Genomic DNA, 17,181 nt, shown 5'->3' on the forward strand with positions numbered 1-17,181 from the left:
AGAAGCCTAACTGACGGAGCCGCCTTGGAGCCCCACTTTCTGAAATTTTTATACATTTTGAAAACGTGAAATAGTACAATAGCAGAAGAGAACATAAAATAGAACTCTTGTAGTTACGACCTCCGAAGACCACCATTTTGGATTTTGGATTTATGTAAAAACCACGCAGGAGCGCCTGACTGGTTCAATCAGTAGAGCACGCAACTCTTGATCTCAGGATAGTGAGTTCGAGTCCCACATCAGGGATAGAGTTTAATTTTTTTCCAAAACCCAAAATTTTAAAAACAATTTTGTTATGTTTATTTTTTGAGAGAGAGACACAGAGCATGAGTAGGGGAGGGCCAGAGAGAGAGGGAGACACAGAATTTGAAGCAGCCTCGGTGTGGGGCTCAAACGCACGAAAGGTGAGGTCATGACCTGAGCCAAAGTCAGATGCTTAACTGACTGAGCCCCCCAGGTGCCCCCAAAGCACAAATTTTTAAAAAGGAATTCCTCCCTCAAGAGCTCAACCATATTGAATTCAGCTGCCGAACACTTAAACTGAATAATGAAAGATGTAGCTAAAAAGCTCAAACATCCGAAGAAATGTCCAACCCTCGGTAACAATCATGGGAATGCAAACTAAAACACCAATGAGATGCCATTGCACATACACCTGATTGACAGGATTTAAGAGCTCTGAAAATGGAAGAGTTGGCAAAGATAGGCTACAAGGGCGCTTTCTTACCCCAACGTTGCAGGTGTTAATTGGTGCCTTCACCTGGAAAGAAGTTGGTACTGCCTAGTAGAGTAGCCACCTGGTCTGGGGGCTCCCACGTCCATTCCTAGGGCCCTTGCACAGATGTACAAGGAGATGTGTGTACAGACGCTCATGGCGCTGCCGTTTATTTCTTTCTTTAATGTATTTATTTGTGTACAGAGAGCGAGGCAGGGAGGGGTGGGGGAAGGAGATAGAATCCAAGCAGGCTCTGCGCTGCCAGTGAAGAGCCCGATGTGGGGCTTGATCCCAAGAACCCTGAGATCATGACCTGAGCTGAAATGAAGAGCTGAAATGAATAGCAAAAACACAGAATGCCTGGGTGGCTCGGTCGGTTAGGGGTCTGACTCCTGATTTCAACTCGGGTCATGATCCCATTGTAGTTCGAGCCCTGCACTGAGCGCAGAGCCTGCTTGGGATTCTCTCTCCCTCCCTCTCTCCCCTTCTCTTTCAAAATAAATAAACTTAAAAAAATATTGAAGTATTAAAGCTTCTAGGAGGTTAAAAAAAAACCCTCCACTAATATATCTAAATGAATCAATAAAAACCCACAACAGCAACAGTAAAAAAATACCATCTCTACTAATATATGCTGGTAAATATGAGTATAGCACAAGAATGAATAAATACCAAATGTTACTTAATATTAAGGGGTGAGAACTGTTTTCACAGGGGACAGGATTGGGGAATGTAATTCACAGTACACCTTTTATCCATGTTTTTTAAACTATGTGGTTATATATTATCTGTTTTATTTAGTTATTAATTATTCTTTTAAAGTAGTCTCTACACCCGACTTGTGTCTTGAACCCATGACCCCAAGATCAAGGGTTTGCAGGCTCTACCAACTGAGCCAAACAGGTGCCCCATTATTATCGATTTTAAAACCTTAAATGAGCTTATTTAATTAAAATGGAATCATGGGGCACCTGGGTGGCTTAGTGGGTTGAGCCTCTTGATCTCGGCTCAGGTCATGATCCCAGGGTTGTGGAATCAAGTCCTGAATTGGGCTCCACGCTGAGCATGGGTCCTGCTTAAGATTGTCTCTTTCTCCCTCTGCCTCCCTCCTCTGATCGCAGTCTCTTTTGCTTTCTAGAATAAATGTAAATATATATATATACATACATAAAATAAAATTGAATCATAAGTAAGGCTTATTACACTCCTCTGTTTTCAAACTTTTTGTTATATTTAATGTATTTGTGTGTACATATGTTTTCATGTTTTATATAAATTTTTTTACTGTGGAAAATAGAGAAAATTTACCATTTTAACCTTTTTATCACATTTGCTAAGAGATTCCCCTTTCATTTTATCGAGATATAATTGACACATACATTGTATTCGTTTTATTTATTTATTTACTTATTTATTTAAAGTAAACTCTATGCCAGTGTGAGCCTCAAAGTCATGACCCTGAGATCCAGAGTCACTCGCTCTGACTGAGCCAGCCAGGTGCCCCTGTATCAGTTTTAAGTGTACAGCATAATGATGTGATATATGTAATATTTAAAATGTATTTAATATGTAGGGGTTCCTGGGTGGCTCAGTCAGTTAAGCGGCCGACTTTGGCTCAGGTCATGATTTCACGGTTCGTGGGTTCGAGTCCCGTGTCGGGCTCTGTGTGGACAGCTCAGAGCCTGGAGCTTGCTTCCGACTCTGTGTCTCCCTCTCTCTCCCTCCCCCTCCCCTGCTTGCATTCTGCCTCTCTCAAATAAACATTAAAAAATATATTTAATATTTGAATGGGAGATCCAAACATTTACAACTATTCAGAGGGATTTTTTTTTTTACGGGAATCATTTTCTGCATGTTAGTAGGATGATCTTCCCAGATCCCCTCCCCAGTGAAACTGGTGGAAAGTATTAAAGTAACTACCATTTAAAGTCTCTGGAAATGGCTGGGGCGCCTGAGTGGCTTAGTCGGTTAAGCGTCCGACTTTCGCTTAGGTCATGATCTAGCGGTTCGTGGGTTCGAGCCCTGCGTCGGTCTCTGTGCTGACTGCCAGCTCAGAGCCTGGAGCCTGTTTCAGAGTCTGTGACTCCCTCTCTCTCTGACCCTCCCCTGCTCACGCTGTCTCTCTCTCCTAGAAATAAATAAAACATAAAAAAAAAAATTAAAAAAAAATAAAGTCTCTGGAAATGGTTCTAAGGGCAAACAGTAAATGAGGAAACAATTATTTAAGAAAATCTATGAGAGAGACGCCTGGGTGGCTCAGTCAGTTGAGCGTCCGACTTCGGCTCAGGTCATGATCTCACGGTTCGTGGGTTCAAGCCCCACATTGGGCTCTGTGCTGATGGCTCAGAGCCTGGAGCCTGCTTCTGATCTCTTTCCCTCTCTCTCTGCCCCTCCCCTGCCGTACTCTGTCTGTGTCTCTCTCAAAAATGAATAAACATTAAAAATCTTTTTCTATGAGAAAATTGAGTTACAATAGCGAATGTTTCCAGTATTTGATATCCTTTACCTCCCTGCCTTCTCTCAGTTCAGTGAGATGGAAACTCCACTCCAGACTGGTGCAACCGGGCACACAGGGTTTGCTCACACTTAGCCCCCAGCTGGGAGCTTCTCTTCTTACCAGAGGCAGCATCTCAGAATTTCCCATCCTGCTCTTGGCTGCCTGGGTTGAGGCTGAGACAAATAGAGCTCTTCGAAGAGAGAATAACAGAATTTCCAAAATGATGGGAAGACTCCAATGACCAGATCCAAGAATTTCAAGGACAAATTAAACAAAATCCACACTGGGGCGCCTGGGTGGCTCAAGTCAGTTAAGCATCCGACTTTGGCTCAGGTCATGATCTCACGGTTTGTGAGGTCAAGCCCCAAGTTGGGCTCTGCGGGGACAGTGCAGAATGTGCTTGGGATTCTCTCTCCCTTGCTCTCTGCCTCTTCCCCACTTATGTGCGCTCTCAAAGTACTTAAATAAACTAAAAGAAAAAAGAAATCCACTAAGAACCCAGAAAGACAGAAACAGGTCACAGGAAAGAGTATTTTGAGATCCTAGTGGGTTTTGTTTGTTTCTTTGTGTTTTTTGTTGTTTTAGCATTTTAAACATACCTTTTAATTTGGTGTTGGGGCTAAGAGGGAGACAGGGTGTTAGAGAGCAATGTCTGGGATTAGAAGAATACAACACAATGGGGTTAAGTCATTTGGTTGTGTGAGGAGAGGCAGCCAGCAGAGAAGGGGCAGCTTCAAAGTATCCGCCCCACGACCGCCTGAGTGGTCATCTTAGTTGGTTGAGCATCTGGCTTCAGCTCAGGTCATGATCCAGGTTCGTGAGTTCGAGCCCCATATCCGTTGGGCTCTCTGCTGTCAGCCTGTCAGCCCCGAGCCCGCTTTGGATCCTCTGTCCCCCCTCTCTCTGTCTCTCCCCCTGCTTGCACTCTCCCGAAAATAAATAAATCTTAAAAAAAATTTATCCATCCATATGGCTTTCACATGTCCCTCTTCATAGTCCAAGACCTGAAATATCCAGCAGTCTGCCGCTCCCCGGGTCATGGCCGAAAGCACTCAGCCTGATTCGCTTCCTGAAGACCACGGCCAGACTTGGCTCATAGCTTACCCTCAACGATGGCTTGGTCACTTCTGCCACCATCCTGTGTGCCCGCTACAGCCAGGTGAGGTCCCGCTCATGGCAGAGTCCGTCACTCTCACTCCCAGCAGTCTCTTCCCCACGCCAGCCCCGCCTGGCAGCCACCATGCCCTCCACAAGCACCTCCCAGAAGGGCCAAAGCTGGACACGATCTGCCAGCACAGCGCCCAGCACCCAGTCCTCGCCGCTGCAGGGGATGCTCACGCGCAGAAGTACCGGGCACAGTGGCCTGGCTGGTCCAGCTCACTGTGCCCCCGAGTCCCTGAGCTCCGGCCACTACCCAAAATCCGACTTCTTTTTTTTTTTTTTAAATGTTTTATTTATTTCTAGGAGAGAGAGAGAGACAGCGTGAGCAGGGGAGGGTCAGAGAGAGAGGGAGTCACAGACTGAAACAGGCTCCAGGCTCTGAGCTGGCAGTCAGCACAGAGCCCGACGCGGGGCTCGAACCCACGAACCGCGAGATCATGACCTAAGCGAAAGTCGGACGCTTAACCGACTAAGCCACCCAGGCGCCCCCAAAATCCGACTTCTTAATGGTGATAATGGAAGTTACAAGCAGAGCATGTTCAGTGGGCCAAGAGAAAATAATTGTCAATCTATAATTATATACCCAGTGAGACTATCTTTCAAGAACGTGGGTGGGGCGCCTGGCTGGCTCAGTAGGGAAAGCATGAGACTCTTGATCTCCAGGTCCTGAGTCCAGGCCCCACCATGTAGAGTGTGGAGCCTCCTTTAAAAAAAAATCGATCAATAAAAAGAACGTCTAATGAAAAAAAGTTTCAGAGGTGTACTTCAAACAAACAGAAATTGATCTGAGACCAGTGAATAGAAGTCACAAGCAAAGATCTTGCTATAGTGTGGGTTCATCATTGTGTGAAACTACAATAATACTGCCTAACTTGTGGGAAAAAACCTCAGTCAAGATATAAATTCCACAACTTAGATGAAAGGAATGCATTCTTAGAGACATACTACTTAATACTACTTAACTGAACTGGCTTGAGAAGAAAAAGAAGCCTGAATTGTCTTTTATCGTGATCGTGAAATTTGGGACACCTGGCTGGCTCATTCATTAGATCATGCAACTCTTGATCTCAGGGTCCTGAGTTGGAGCCCTATGTTGGGCATGGAGTTTATTTTTTTAAAGCCCATTTATTCATTTTGAGAGAGAGAGAGAAAAAGAAAGAGAGAGAGAGAGTGTGTGTGTGTGTTGGGGGAGAGGCAGAGAGAATCCCAAGCAGAGCCTGATGCGGGGCTCAAACCCACAATCATGAGATCATGTCCTGCATGGAAACCGAGTCAGCTGCTTAACCAACTGAGCCATGCAGGTGCCCCATAGAGTTTACTTTAAATATTAAAAAAAACCCAAACCAACAACCCTTAAATCAATAGCTACAAATGTTTCTTCACAGAAAACAGCATAACCAGATGGATATACAAGTGAGGTCAGTAAAACATCCCAGAAACAGATAATTCCAATCTTGCCCAATTTCTTCCAGCAAATACATATTTGAACACCAAACTCAGGCAAATACAGTTTAAGAAAGGAAAACTATAGGCCAATATATTTTATAACAGGTTGTGATCCAGAAATTTTAAATAAAATATTAATTAAGATTAATGTAAAATGCCATAATATATAAAAAGATAGCATGACCAAGGTGGGCTTATGTCAGGAATGGAACTAAATGTAGTAATAAATAAGAAAATAAGTTGGGGCGCCTGGGTGGCTTAGTAGGTTAAGCGTCCGACTTTCGCTTAGGTCATGATCTAGCGGTTCGTGGGTTCGAGCCCCGCGTCGGGCTCTGTGCTGACTGCCAGCTCAGAGCCTGGAGCCTGTTTCAGAGTCTGTCACTCCCTCTCTCTCTGACCCTCCCCTGCTCACGCTGTCTCTCTCTCTCTCCTAGAAATAAATAAAACATTAAAAAAAAAAAAAGAAAATAAGTTTACATCATTGGGCACTTTAAATTAAATGAGACAAATAATATAGTCATTTCAGATACTGAAAAAGCATACAGTAAATGTTTATGATAAAAATCTGTTAGTGAACCAAGAATTGAAAGGATTTTTTTTTTCATTTTTTAAATGTTTATTTATTTTTGAGAGAAAGAAAGAGAGAGACAGCATGAGCAGGGGAGGGGCAGAGAAAGAGAGAGCAAATCCCACGCAGGCTCCAGGCTCTGAGCTAGCTGTCAGCACAGAGCCTGACATTGGGCTCGAACTCACAAACCATGAGATCATGACCTAAGCCAAAGTCGGACGCTTAACCCACTGAGCCACCCAGGTGCTCTTGAACGGATGCTTCTTGGGGTGCCTGGGTGGCTCAATCGGTTAAGCTTCTGATTTCGGCTCAGGACAGATCTCACAGTTTGTGGGTTCGAGCCCCGCGTCGGGCTCTGTGCTGACAGCTAGCTCAGAGCCTGGAGGCTGTTTCACATTCTGTGTCTCCCTCTCTCTCTGCCCCTCCCCCACTCATGCTCTGTCTGAAAAATAAATGAACTATAAAAAATTTTTTTTTTAAAAGAAAGGTTGTTTCTTCACTTGGTATGGTGCATCTTCCAATAACTTACTGTAGACGTCATACATAGGGTGAAATGTTGAAAGCATTTTCTTTAAAGTATCTTCAGGTGTTTGTATGGGGAGTAAAGAACAAAAGCCCTAAGACCAGCGAGGTGTCTACTGCAATAATCCAGACAAGGAATGCTAATGGCTGGGCCAGAGTGAGAGCTAGGGAGGGGGTGTAAGTAAACTAGTTGATCCTGTGTAGATTTTGAAAGTAGAGCAGCCAGAATTTGCTGATAAATCAGATGTAGCAAGTAAGACAGTGAGAGGTCAAGGACCACTCCTAAATTTCTAGTCTGAGTTCCTGGAAGGACTTAGCTGCAATTACTGACAAGAGGATGAAGGAAGGAGGTAGGCAAGCTTGGGGGAAAGGGGGACAAGTGGGAGCTCTACTTTAAATTAAAAATATTTTTTAAAATGTTTTATTTATTTCTGAGAGACAGCGTGAGCAGGGGAGGGTCAGAGAGAGAAGGAGACACAGAATCTGAAACAGGATCGAGGTTCTGAGCTGTCAGCACAGAGCCCGACGCGGGGCTCGAACCCGGGAACGGAGAGATCATGACCTGAGCCAAAGTTGGACGCTTAACTGACTGAGCCACCCAGGTGCCTCTGGGAACTCTACTTTAGACATCTGAAGTTTGGGTGCCTGCAGACATCCATGGAGCTATCTAGGAGGCATCTGTGAAGACGAGAGGGGAGTTCAATGAGAGAGGACTACACCGGAAATAAAAATTTGGGCACTGTCATCGTACAGATGTTTTAAACGCACAATATGAGTTACAGGCGACACGATAGAGAGTGATGGGGGTGTAGCATTATTAAGATTGGGGGGAGGCAGGAGCAACTCATAAAATATGAGGCAGCTATGGGGAAACCAGAAAGGGAAGAGTATTGCAAAGGCAATAGCAAGTGCAAAGGCCCTGAGGTGGGCCTAAAGGGTGAGCGTTTTTCAGACACGGCCTCAGTGAAGATTCTCCACCAGCCTGAAAAGCGCAAGCCTCCTAGGTCAGTCTTGGCACACAGGAGCACAATTGAGGCCAGTGGGCCACTGAGAGGCAGGATTCTGGGGCAATTGCGCCCTCTGCTGACCAGGACAGATACAGACATCAGCTCCACTTTCAGCAATAAGTTATTATACATTATATAATATTTTGCTATTTATTCTTAATGTTTGCTTTTGAGAGACAGAGATACACAGCGTGAGAGGGAGAGGGGCAGAGAGAGAGGGAGACACAGAATATGAAACAAGCTCCAGACTCTGAGCTGTCAGCACAGAATCTGCTGCAAGACTCCAACCCAGGAACCCCTAGACCAGACCTGCGAAACCACGCTCTGAGCAGAAGTCTCACGCTTAACCGACTAAGCCAACCAGGCGCCCCATATTTTGTTATTATTAATGGAACACGGCTAGTGCTCAATAAATCTACGGCCCTCTCATTCCTGTGCAAAATGAAAGCTGGTACTGGGAGGTATGTATATATGCAGATCTAAACTGAATAAATGTGGCTAGGTTCTGGGCCTCGGTCTCCCCTTCTGTAAATCTAGGATTCCTTCTTTCATTGAATAAGCTAATATATACCAGGTGCTGTTGTAAGCTCGTGGGATAAATCAGTGGAGAAGATAGACAAAAGCATGTGCTAGGCAGCTTGTTAAGGTCTCTGTATATCCATGCTCATTCAGTCATTACAATGTCTTATTTTTTTGAAAGTTTTTATTTTTAAGTAATCTCTCTACCCCACGTGGGGCTTTAACTTAAAACCCGGAGATCAAGAGTTGCGCGCTCTACTGGCTGATGCAGCCAGGGGCCCCTTTTACAACGCTTTTAATGCGGAAGCACTGTTATTCGCTGCATTTTGTGTAAGAGATTATCGCTTAGAGAGGCTTTGAGTGTAGGGCGAGTAAGTGGCCGGGTTGGGATTCGAACGCGTAACGGTATGTATTTCCCTATGCCACGCCCCCCGGATGGAAGCGAACAGAGCACTCCGCGGGGACGAGCGCGCCGGCGTCTGTTGCCATGGTTCCCGGACTCCCTGCCAAAAGGACAACCCTGGCCGCGCGTCACGTGACTCCAGCCAACATGGCGCCGCCCAGGGTGTTGCAGTGTCCACGTGGTTCCGTTAGCTAAGATGGCGGCAGCAGTTAGCCAGACGTCCGTGGAGTCGGCGCCGCGGATTATGAAGCTGGTGGCCGAGTGCAGCCGATCTCGGGCCCGGGCAGGGGAGCTGCGGCTGCCGCACGGGCCGGTAGCCACTCCCGTGTTCATGCCAGTGGGCACGCAGGCCACCATGAAGGGCATCACGGCCGAGCAGCTGGACGCACTGGGCTGCCGCATCTGCCTGGGCAACACCTACCATCTGGGCCTGAGGCCGGTGCGTGGGCTGCGCCTTGGAGCGGCGGCGGCAGGGCGTGGGGGGCCCGGGCACGCCTCTAAGTCCGTGGACAAAGGCGTATGGACGCCCCCGGCGGCCCAGGCCTTGCGCCGGGCGGGAGAGCGCAGCGGGGCCCGAGGCTGGCCAGCCCTGCCCTCCAACCTGAGCCGTCAGGGCGGCCTCACCCCTAACCGGATCCTTTCTTCCCCTGGCGCAGGGCCCCGAGCTGATCCAGAAAGCACACGGGCTCCACGGCTTCATGAACTGGCCCCACAACCTGCTGACGGTGAGGTGGAGCCGGGGCTGGGGTCCCAGGGCCCTTCTCGGAGGTGGAGGTTTTCCAGCCCGTCCCCTGACAGCCCTGCGGTGGGATTTCCCCCCAGGACAGCGGCGGCTTCCAGATGGTGTCTCTGGTGTCCCTGTCCGAAGTGACGGAGGAGGGCGTCCGCTTCCGCTCTCCTTACGACGGCGACGAGTCCCTTCTGAGCCCCGAGAAGTCCGTGGAGATCCAGAACGCTCTAGGTGAGCGAGTCTCGGGCCGCCTCCTCTTCCCCCGCTTCTAGGGGGTGGAGGTGAGGCGGGCCCGTTCCTTCCGTGCTGCTCGCCTTTGGGTAAGTCACTCCTGCTGTCTAAGCTTTGGACGAGCCGACTCACCTGAGGATGGCGCCCAGGAATAATGACGTAATGTCTGTCAATCTCTTAACCCAGTGCCTGGCATGTAGTAGCTTCTATTTTTTATTTTTATTTTTTAAATGTTTTTTATTTATTTCTGAGAGAGAGAGAGAGAGACAGCATGAGCAGGGGAGGGTCAGAGAGAGAGGGAGACACAGACTCTGAAGCAGGCTCGGGGCTCTGAGCTGTCAGCACAGAGCCCGACGCGGGGCCCGAACCCACCAACTGCGAGATCATGACCTGAGCCGAAGTCGGTCGCCCAACCGACTGAGCCACCCAGGCGCCCCATGTAGTAGCTTTCATTACCTTTATTGCTGTTATTTCTCTTAAATGGTAAATTAACTGCGTAAAGATATGTTGAAATAGTGAGGGCAACAAGGGGAGATGGGGGAAGCTTTAAGTCCCTCCCATTTCCATCAATATCTCCACTTGATAAAGACAATAAACACTTCTCTCTCTTTTTTGAAAAGTTTTAATAGTTTATTTTTGAAACCAAGAGAGAGCACGAGTGGGGTACAGGCAGACAGAGAGGGAGACGCAGAATCTGAAACAGGCTCCAGGCTCTGAGCTGTCAGCACAGAACCTGATGTAGAGCTTGAACCCACGAACTGTGAGATCATGACCTGAGCCAAAGTTGGCTGAGCCACCCAGGCGCCTCTTAAAATTTTTTTTTTTAATTTTTTTTAATGTTTTATTTATTTCTAGGAGAGAGAGAGAGAGAAAGACAGCGTGAGCAGGGGAGGGTCAGAGAGAGAGGGAGTCACAGATTGAAACAGACTCCAGGCTCTAAGCTGGCAGTCAGCACAGAGCCCGACGCGGGGCTCGAACCCACGAACCGTGAGATCATGCCCTAAGTGGGTCGCTCAACCGACTGAGCCACCCAGGTGCCCCTTGTTTATTTTATTTATTTATTTATTCATTCATTCATTCATTCATTCTTTTTTAAAACAATGTTTCATTTATTTCTGAGAGAAAGAGACACAGTGTGAGCAGGGGAGGATCAGAGAGAGAGGGAGACACAGACTCCGAAACAGGCTCCAGGCTCTGAGCTGGCAGTCAGCACAGAGCCCGACGCGGGGCTCGAACCCACGAACCGTGAGATCATGCCCTAAGCGAAAGTCGGACGCTTAACCGACTAAGCCACCCAGGCGCCCCTTGAAATTTTTTTTTATTTTTTTATTCATTCATTCATTCATTCATTCTTTTTTAAAACAATGTTTCATTTATTTCTGAGAGAAAGAGACACAGTGTGAGCAGGGGAGGATCAGAGAGAGAGGGAGACACAGAATCCAAAACAGGCTCCAGGCTCTGAGCTAGCTGTCAGCACAGAGCCCAATGTGGGGCTCGAACCCACAAACCGTGAGATCATGACCCGAGCCGAAGTCGGACGCCTAACCGGCTGAGCCACCCAGGCGCCCCATTGTTTATTTTAAATGCTTGTTTATTTTTGAGAGAGGGAGACAGAGAGAGTACATGTGTGCCCGTGCACAAGGAGGGGCAGAGAGAGAGTGGGACAGAGGATCCAAATCGGGCTCTGCGCTGACAGCAGAAAGCCCCATGCTGGGCTAGAACCCACAAACTGTGAGGTCATGACCTGAGCCAAAAGTTGGATGCCCAACTGACTGAGCCACCCAGGCGCTCCCAAACGTGTGTTTTTAAAAAAGTTCCCTTGGGGCGCCTGGGTGGCTTAGTTGGTTAAGCGTCCGACTTTGGCTCAGGTTATGATCTCATGGTTTGTGGGTTTGAGCCCCACATCGGGCTCTGTGCTGACAGCTCAGAGCCTGGAGCCTGCTTCAGATTCTGTGTCTCCCTCTCTCTCTGACCCTCCCCTGCTCACGCCGTCTCTTTCTCTCTCTCAAAAATAAATACAACATTAAAAAAAATTTTTTTTCATTAAAAAAAAGTTCCCTCTGGCCATTGTATAAACAGATTGGGGGGCTATGTGGGAGTCAGCAAGACCCAAGGAGGGACATCTAGGGTCCAGCTTGTCCCCAATAGGAAGTGAGAGCTTTCCCAGTGATGCACCTCTTTTTTTTGTTTTTTTTTTTTAAGGTTATTTATTTTGAGAGACAGAGAGAGAGGGAGGGAGGGGCAAATTGAGAGGGAAAGAGAGAATCCCAGGCTGGTTCCTCGCTGCCAGCGCAGAGCCCAGTGTGGGGCTTGATCTCAAGAACTGTGAGATCACGACCTGAGCCAAAGCCAAGAGTCTGATGCTTTAAAAAAAATTTTTTTTTAATAGTTTTTATTTATTTTTGAGACAGAGGGAGATAGAGCATGAGCGAGGGAGGGTCAGAGAGAGAGGGAGACACAGAATCTAAAACAGGCTCCAGGCTCTGAGCTGTCAGCATAGAGCCCGGGACGTGGCTCGAACCCACGGACCGTGAGATCATGACCTGAGCCGAAGTCGGACCCTTAACTGATTGAGCCACCCAGGCGCCCCACCAAGAGTCTGATGCTTAACCAGCTGAGCCCCCCTGCTGCCCCCTCAGTGACACGCTTCTGTCTTACCGCCCCCAGGCTCAGACATTATCATGCAACTGGATGACGTGGTCAGCAGCACTGTGACAGGGCCCCGCGTGGAGGAGGCCATGTACAGGTGTGTGTGTGTGCGTGTGCACGCGTGTGTGTACCGGGAGAGGGGATCACAGTCCCGGAGCCTTGTCCCCTTCCCCTGGGGCTCATGCCTGTGTCCCCCTTCCAGGTCAATCCGCTGGCTGGACCGGTGCATTGCAGCCCATCAGCGGCCGGACAAGCAGAACCTCTTTGCCATCATCCAGGGGGGGCTAGATGCGGATCTCCGGGCCACCTGCCTCGAAGGTAGAGCCGTGTGCTGGTAGATCCAGGCCTGGTCTGTCACTCAGGGCCCCACACGGGCCTGGCGCATGATGCTGCCGACGGTGGTCGTTCAGGGGCAGGAGGGATGGCCGACGCGCAGGCACGGAGGCAGAAATGGGAGTAGAATGTTTGCAGGACACTGGTAATTTTGATGGCTAGCAATTTCGGGGCAATCACGAGACCCTAAGCCACATCCCGGTCACGGACTGACCCCTTTGGTTTTCATAACCATCCTGTAAGGTGGGAAGTACCAGGTTCCCGAGGTTATAGAAGAGGAAACTGGAGCAAAGAGCTGTTAAGTCACTTACCCCAGCCGCCCAGCTTGGATGTTGCAGAGGTAGGACTTGGACCCAGTTCTTGGGCTGTAGAACCTACAGCATTAACTGGGACACTGTGCTGCTTCCTCCTCAGGGCCAGGAGTGAAGGCTTGGGCCCAGAGCATTCTGCTGATAGTGGAGGTACTGGGGAGCCATGGAGGGCTGTTGAGTGGGAGTGTGACCGGAGCCAAGGGGCATCGTGGAACAATATAGGAAGTGGAAGGCCCATGAGGAGGTTGGAGTATCTGCCCAGGGGAAGAGTGACAGTAAGGCCCATGGGAAGTCTGTGGCCATGGAGACCAAAGGGAGGAAGAGATGGGGGCTCAAAGGCAATAAGATTTCACGGTAAGACTCTGGGTCCTGGAGTTTGGCTGGTGGGATCCAAACCTCTGATCTGCTGCCATGTGCATTGCACCCTTGGGCAAGTGGCTTGGCCTCTCTGAGCCTCACTTTCCCCCTTTGTAAAATGGGCACATACTCCCAGTGTGGGGAAGATAAATGGGAAAGTCCCTTCAAAGTGCTGTGCCGGCACCTGGCGTCAGCTTGTGCTGTTGTGAAGACTGTTGTAATTCCTTTATGTTCTCAAACTGCACCCAGCTCTGGATCTAGTAAGTCTTTTTAACGGAGACTCCCCCCAGTCAGAGATCCCTTCCTTCCTCCCTCCCTTACATTTGCTTACTTTGAGAGAGAAAGAGAGAGCACAAGTGCACTGAGCAGGGGAAGGTTAGAGAGAGGGGGGGAGAGAGAGAGAGGCTCCATGCTCAGCTCAGAGCCTGACGCGGGGATCGATCCCGTGAGTGGGAGATCACGACCCGAGCCCGTATAAAGAGTCAGGTGCTTAACTAACCGAGCCACCCAAGCTGCGCGGAGAGACACTTCCCGTCCCAGCTCGGTATGTGTGGATGTGGAAGAAAGAAACCCAGAACTGTTCCGCGAAACCCTGTCCGGTATGGCCCGTCCCCTCATGGAAGGAAATCCTAGCAGGCAGGTCTCGCCTGTCAAGTTCACGTCGTGGCCACCGCGCTGACGGTGCCTCTCCGAGTGCCCCACGGCTCACCTGCGCCGGCGCCACCCGGCTTCTTCCCCACGACTTCCTCAGGGTCCGCCGTTGACTCTGCTGCTCATTCTAGCTTTTGAAACCTGGCCCTCGGACCGGGTCCATCGGGTCGATGGCCATGACCTCCCCTGGTTGAACCGTACAGCCGGGGCCCAAGGCATGCCTGGGCTTGGAGGCTGCTCCTGGGTTCAAATCCAAGCTGTGCCGTAGGGGACCTAGGGCCGGGGTCCCGCCCCGAGCCCCCCAACAACGGCGGAGAGCGGCAGCCCCTCGTCCCCAGATCCGGAGCCTGGTGGCCCACGTCTACGATGCACACCTCTCGGGAGTTTGCAGTGAACTCAGGGGGTGGCAAGACCAGACCTATGTGGTTGTGCACCCCCTTTGTTGGGAGTCCCTCTGCGTGTTCTGGAGCCGAACTGTTAGAGCATTTGGGGACAGGCCGTTAGCCGGCCTATAGGGTGTGCACTGTGCCGAAATCTGGAAAATTCTCAGGTCTGAAACACATCTGACTTCATCTTACGTTTCAGCTAAGGGAGCCCAGGCTGTGGGCCTCTCCTGAGGATGGAGGGAGGGGGTCTCACATGCACGTAGCTCAGGTCACCGGCAGCTCTCAGAGAGACAGACAGACAGACAGACAGACAGACTCTCTCTCTTCCTGGGGGACTGTGGAGGTCTGGGCAGGGTCTGCCCTGGGGTCACAGAGGAGGAGACAGATTCTCTTCTGCCTGGTGGCCGCTCACCTTGCCCTGTGCCCCCAGAGATGACCAAGAGGGACGTGCCAGGCTTTGCCATCGGGGGCCTGAGCGGGGGCGAGAGCAAGGGCCAGTTCTGGAGGATGGTGGCTCTGAGCACGTCGAGGCTGCCTAAGGACAAGCCACGATACCTGATGGGGGTCGGGTACGTGCCCCCGAGGGGAGAGAGCCCTGCCTGTGGGGGGCGAGTTCCTGCCTGGGCCCTTCTGTTGGTGGAATGACTGTGGGGGTCACTGAAGGGGGATCCTGGCCTTCCTCTGGGGGCGGTTCCGAGGGAGTGTGGCCCTGTCCTGGGGGAGTCTGCGTGTCTGTGTGGGGGGAGACCTGGGTGTGCGACAGGGGCGTGAGGTTCTCTGCTCCCTCCCCCGTGGCCCTCCCCCCCCCAGCTACGCCACTGATCTGGTGGTCTGCGTGGCTCTCGGATGTGACATGTTCGACTGCGTCTTCCCCACGCGGACGGCGGTGAGGCCCTGGGCAGGGGGCAGATGGGGGGGGTGCGGCCTGGGGGGTTAAGGTGGGGGTGGGGCTGGCGAGGATGAAGACCTGGTTGACCCACGTTCCCCTCCTCTCCCCCCGTCCCTCCCCAGCGCTTTGGCTCTGCCTTGGTGCCCACCGGGAACCTGCAGCTGAAGAAGAAGCAGTATGAGAAGGACTTCCGGCCCATAGACCCCGAGTGTGCCTGTCCCACCTGCCAGAAGTAGGGGGAGGCGGGGGCCCTGGGGGCTGGGGAAGGAAGGGCGCAGAGGTGCCCAGGACCCTGCATCACTGAGCGCCGACCTCCCGTGTCCACAGGCACAGCCGGGCCTTCCTGCACGCACTGCTCCACAGCGACAACACCGCCGCCCTGCACCACCTCACTGTCCACAATATCGCCTACCAGGTGGGCCTGCGGCCCCTCGGTGCAGGGTGGGGGTGGGAGGGTTCCGGCCCCTCCCTCTGGGCTGACGCTGCCACCTGCCCCCTGCAGCTTCGATTGATGAGTGCTGTGCGCGCCAGCATCGTGGAGAAGCGCTTCCCTGACTTCGTGCAGGACTTCATGGGCACCATGTACGGGGATCCGACCCTCTGTCCCGCCTGGGCCACCGAGGCCCTGGCCTCCGTGGGAATCACGCTGCGTTGATCTGGTCCAGGCGACGGAGGGAGGGAATGGGAGGCATTGAAGGGTTTTTTAAAATTATTCTAATTTAGAGTGTATCTGTGCCTTCTCGGAGAGGTGACCTGTCTAGGACCTCCTCTGAGTGTAACTGTGGCCAATGTCCCCCGCCCTGCTTCCTGTTGATGATAAGTAATCATAGCAGCTGCTGATCCCTGGGAACCACCTGGCACAGCCCCCAGCATGTAGCATGTGCCCGGGTGTGGGGGCTGCTTCCTTTTTCCTGTGGCTTTGCTCCTCCCCCCCCCACCCTGAGGGTGGGCACTCTCCTTCCCCGACTTATGACAGGTGAGGAAACAAGCCTAGAGAGGAAGTAGCTTGTCCAGGGTCACCACTGAGGAAGTAGCAGGCTGGCTTCAGAGCTCATGCTCTTAGCCTTGAACATGGCTTAATTTTGCTGTCAGCCAACACAATGATGACACAGGGTGTGACATAGCGGGTACTTTCGCTGTGTCTGGGACTGTTCTAAGTGGTTGTCGCGCGCGTGTGTGTTTAATTCCTGCAACTTTATATGATGCATGTACAGTCGCATTCCCCCGTTTTACAGATGAGGAGACTGAGGTTCAGAGGAACGAAGTCATTTGGCCGTTATCACCCGGCAAATACGTAGGCCCGTGATCTAACCCAGAGATGGCCAGTTACAGAGCTGGTGCCCTTAGAAGATGAGGAGTTTTAAATTGAAAAAGTAATACTTGTGTAGGATCCACTGTTCCAGTAGCATAAAAATGCAACTACTTTGATTAGTTTGTGTATTCTTCCAGAAGTTTTCCACGTGTACATATTTTTCATGAAATGTGGCATCCGTTACCTGCCGTTCTGTACCTTTTTTTCCCCTTGTTAGTATATTTGAAATTGTTTACACGTCAAAACATGGACTTTCTGTCTTTTTTACAGCTGTCGCACACTATTTATTTAAGCGGCTCCGTGAATGAGCATGTAGGGTGTTTCCAGGTTTCTGTCACTGTGGTCAAGCCTGCGATGCAAAAACCTAGTTGGTTGACTTTTTGCCCATCTCTCTGAGACCGGGGTTTTGGGTCTTGGTGGGCAGATGCCACTGGCCACTCTGCTGTCCTCCTCGCCACGGTTTCTCCATTCCTCTGTTAACTGCCCCACCAGCC

The 17,181-nt window shown here is 50.5% G+C and overlaps 1 protein-coding gene across 1 annotated transcript; it reads left to right on the forward strand.

Annotated features, from left to right (window-relative positions):
• The first annotated feature begins 9,033 nt into the window (after positions 1-9,033).
• QTRT1 (queuine tRNA-ribosyltransferase catalytic subunit 1) lies at positions 9,034-16,956 on the forward strand. The gene is made up of 10 exons (XM_039251024.1): positions 9,034-9,277; positions 9,495-9,563; positions 9,661-9,799; positions 12,467-12,545; positions 12,651-12,766; positions 14,917-15,055; positions 15,297-15,372; positions 15,498-15,607; positions 15,703-15,790; positions 15,878-16,956. The coding sequence occupies exons 1-10, from the start codon at positions 9,035-9,037 to the stop codon at positions 16,028-16,030; spliced, it is 1,212 nt and encodes a 403-aa protein (XP_039106955.1). The 5' UTR covers position 9,034; the 3' UTR covers positions 16,031-16,956.
• The last annotated feature ends 225 nt before the right edge of the window (positions 16,957-17,181 follow it).

This window comes from Hyaena hyaena, unplaced genomic scaffold (genome assembly GCF_003009895.1).
Source record: "Hyaena hyaena isolate Hyena2069 unplaced genomic scaffold, ASM300989v1 scaffold_392, whole genome shotgun sequence".
In the NCBI taxonomy this organism is placed as follows: Eukaryota; Metazoa; Chordata; class Mammalia; order Carnivora; family Hyaenidae; genus Hyaena; species Hyaena hyaena.

What these genes read in the sequence shown, in the direction of transcription:
- QTRT1 (XM_039251024.1), top strand. Translation starts at nt 9,035, where the DNA reads ATGGCGGCAGCAGTTAGCCAGACGTCCGTGGAGTCGGCGCCGCGGATT. An exon ending in CCGGGCCACCTGCCTCGAAG is followed by an intron (nt 12,767 to 14,916) that starts GTAGAGCCGTGT and finishes CTGTGCCCCCAG; the next exon opens with AGATGACCAAGAGGGACGTG. An exon ending in CGATACCTGATGGGGGTCGG is followed by an intron (nt 15,056 to 15,296) that starts GTACGTGCCCCC and finishes TCCCCCCCCCAG; the next exon opens with CTACGCCACTGATCTGGTGG.